General features: G+C 41.3%; 1 protein-coding gene across 1 annotated transcript in view; it reads right to left on the reverse strand.

Moving 5' to 3' along the window:
* Nucleotides 1-3,132: 3,132 nt before the first annotated feature.
* LOC110036063 (pentatricopeptide repeat-containing protein At5g48910-like) overlaps nucleotides 3,133-3,873 on the reverse strand; it is a 1,778-nt gene continuing 1,037 nt past the window's right edge. Inside the window, exon 2 of the mRNA XM_020740410.1 lies at nucleotides 3,133-3,858. Within this exon, the coding sequence (XP_020596069.1) occupies nucleotides 3,133-3,858 (726 nt within the window). The remainder of the gene's footprint in view (nucleotides 3,859-3,873) is intronic.

Genomic DNA, 3,873 nt, shown 5'->3' on the forward strand with positions numbered 1-3,873 from the left:
GATGTGCTGTGTAGATTATAATTGTGTCTTCCAATCCCCAACCTAATCTACTTCTTGAAAGCAGAAAGTTGTAGTGTTGGATCCCAGATTGTCTTTTATGAATATGCCTCGAGAGTTAAAGTCAAATGAAATAGACAATAAAGTGAATCAAGAGTTATTGTGGAGAGAATGGGGGATAGTCCCCTTATTCGCATTTTTGTCTTCTATTTATGTAGGTGTATTTTGTACAATTACAGAACTTCCGATCCCCAACCTAATATACTTTTTGAAAGCAGAAAGTTGTAGTGTTGGATCTCAGATTGTCTTTTATGAATACGCCTCCAGAGTTAAAGTCAAATGAAATTGACAATAAAGTGAATCAAGAGTTACTGTGGAGAGAATGGGGGATAGTCTTCTTATTCGCATTTTTGCCTCCTAATTATATAGGTGTATTTTGTACAATTATAAAAATGATGGAACAGTTGTGAAAATTGTTCTTAATATGATTAATGTTCTAATAAATTGTATTGATTTCATTCTATATCTGCATTACAATTTGAATTTTGATACGACGATAATTGGTTTATCGACTTGCTAGAATGATCGACTGAGGCGTTCGGTCGAACAATGATCTTATCTGTCGTGGTAAAACCAAATCAGCCGTCCAATCACGATCAGGGGTTTTCTATCTGCATTTCGGTCGGTCGGTCGGTCGACTGATGAGAGATTTATTTTGTTAGATGAATCACGGCTCACTTGTCTTTTTTGAATCAAGTCTTATGGGGCCTGCGTCTCGTCTACTTAGTCAGTTTGTCATCTCAATCGGATATGTCTATTTGCAAGGTCTTGGGCGGATCTTGTCTCTGTCTGTGAGGTATCCAATAAGACTTGCTACTATGATGAATTACGCCTTGATCTTGGCAGATCTTGTCCCTATCAAGCGAGAAACCATCTCCAGAGCTTTGATCGATCTCAATTTTAGAGGCGCGACTTCACCTGTTTTACGCCTTGGCCTTGATAGATATTATCACTAGCAAGCGGGAAACCATCTCCAGAGCTTTGATCAGTCTCGATTTTAGAGGCGCGACTTCACCTATTTTACGCCTTGGCCTTGATAGATATTATCGCTAGCAAGCGATAAACCATCTCCAGAGCTTTGATCAGTCTCGGTTTTAGAGGCACAGCTGCACCTGTTTGGCGGTGACTTGTCGGTTAATTGTTTGCCCTTGAGGGAAGCTTTTTATTTTTGTTCGTCCACTCTCTTTGAGATTTGTGTCGGTAGTTTTAGTGCATACATATTAGTTCCCCGAGTTTTCTTGCTCCTTGGTAGCGGCAACTGCGATAAGAATAGAGAAATTTTTAGTATGTCACAGGAATAAAGAAAATTTAATAATTAATTCTCTTTATTTTTGTGATTTACGTATCTTATAAATAAAGTCAGGAACCGGGCTGCTTTTTCGATATTTTCTAATTTTCTAAATTGGCATCATGTCAGGTGGTACGAGTAAAACAACAACAGATTTGAGCCTATCGGCTTTGGTGGGATTAGCACATTCTGATACGGCACCTGTCCACAAGAGGAAAAAGGTAGTGAAAAGAGAGAAGAGGGATACATCCGGCCCCGAGTCGGTTGATCAGGTTGCTTCCTCCGGGGATCTTGAAGGCAGGCTGCTGAAGAGGTCTCTTCGGGAAATTGTGGGCCCTGTTCCGAGCGAGGATAGGGTTGCGACGAACTTGTCAATCTTGCCTGAAAATGGGAGTACCGACAGTCACAGTAGCCCGAGAGCGTAGGTTACAACTATCTCTTTGCAGCCGCCCATGTAGGAAATGAGGGGAGGCCCTCCAGCGGTAGTGGAAGGTGTTTCCCTTACTGTATCAGAGCTTTATAGGCTCATGAGTATGGGCCTCTCGCTCGATAGTGACAAAATTCTCTGAGGGCAAGGCGTAATTTATCCTAGCAGCAAGTCTCATCGGATACCTCACACAAGCAGCAATAAGATCCATCCAAGACCTTGCAAATAGGGGTACTCGGCTGAGGCGACGAACTTACCAGGTAGACGAGACGTAGGCCCCGTAAGACTTAAGCAAAATCGACAAGTGAGTCGCGGTTCACACGACAAAACAAATTGACTCATCAGTTGACCAACCAACCGAACGAAGCGCAGGCAAAAACCCCCTGATCGAAATTGGACGGTCGACCAAATTTTTCCATGACAGACGAGATCGTCATTCGATCGAACGTCTCATTCGACCAAACACAATGTACGGTCGCTAGCAGCAGATTACCTCAGTCTACCGCATTCTAGCGAATCGATCAACCCATTATCACTGTATCAAAATTCAAATTATAATACATATATAGAATGAAATCCATACAATTTATTAGAACATTAATCTTATTAAGAACAATTTCCACAACTGTTCCTTCATTTCTGTAATTATACAAAGTACGCCTCCATAAATACGAAACACAAATATGAATAAGGGGACTCTGCCCCAGTCCTCTCCACAATAGCTCTTGGTTCACTTTATTTTCTCTTTTACTTCACTCTAACTCTCGAGGCGTGTTCACAAAAATCAATCCGGTATCCAAATATATTCTTTTGTTTTGTACAAGCCATCTCATTTTTCCTTAGTTTGGTTTATATTAGCCGAAGCTCTTCATTTGTAATTTCTTGTTGACATAATGCATTCTCATTCTCTGCCCATGATTTTTCTCATCTTGGATTTTCCATATAAAATGTGAATGTTCTTTCTTTTAATTATTTCAGTATTCATTACATTGATACTATAATACTTACTAATGAATAAGAAAGCCTGCCAAATCCAAAAAAAAGCAGAAGAGGAGAAAAGAGAAGAAAAAGAGAGCAAACACAAATTTTAGATGAGTTGGCAAATTGGCCTTTGTCTATATCAAGGGAATGGGATCTTGCACTGTTTAAGGAGGAAGACAGTTTGCTAGCGCTACTCTGTCTCTCTCTGAGCGCAGGATACAAAAGAGCAAATCTGGTAGGGCTTGAATAGAGATATAGTTGAAAACGCAGTGAAATAATATTTTCATTCTACCCTTAATGATCCAACATGCGCAAAACTAAGAATAGGAAGGCAATGCCAAAGCTTTGCGTTTCTTTGATGAATCAACTCAAATATGCATCACGCACACTCTTTGCTCGCACTAAATTCTGTCCACGACATCTTCAAGTTACTGCCCATCTCTGTCAGCAGAGAGTAGACTATTCTCTTTTTTGGGTTGCAACCTAACCAATTATCCTCCCTCAAACTCTCATCTGTGACATTATCCAGTTCAACCAAGCTCATTCCAGCACCCTTCTGCAAGCCCCTCTTCTCCATCATCACTCTAACCCTCTCCACCTCTTCCCACTTCCCCTCGGCCGCCCATATATTGGACAGCAAGATATAAGGCCCAACCTCCTCAGGCATCATTTCTATTAGTTTTCTCCCGACAAACTTCCCAATCTCCCAATTAGAATGTGTCCAGCAAGACGACATCAATGAACCCCATAATGCCTTCAGTGGTTTTTTTGTCAAATCCTTCACAAAATCCGCGTTGTCTTTCAGCAAACCGTTTCGGCCGAGAAGATCCACCATGCATCCAACATGCTCAACTGTAGGCTTAATGTTATAAACACGAATCATATGATCAAAACACCACCATCCCTCAAGCACAGAGCCTGACTGAGAGCAAGCACTGAGAATGCATACAAAAGTTGATCCATTTGGCTTTGAGCCACACTTCTCCATCTCCAGCAACAGCTCAAGCGCAGCATCAGTTTGGCCATGTAGTCCATAGCCCATTATCATTGCATTCCATGACACTGTGCCTCTTTCAGGCATTTGATCAAATCCTGCTTGTGCTGACTTGATTGCACCGCA

This window comes from Phalaenopsis equestris, unplaced genomic scaffold (assembly GCF_001263595.1).
Source record: "Phalaenopsis equestris unplaced genomic scaffold, ASM126359v1 Scaffold202091, whole genome shotgun sequence".
In the NCBI taxonomy this organism is placed as follows: Eukaryota; Viridiplantae; Streptophyta; class Magnoliopsida; order Asparagales; family Orchidaceae; genus Phalaenopsis; species Phalaenopsis equestris.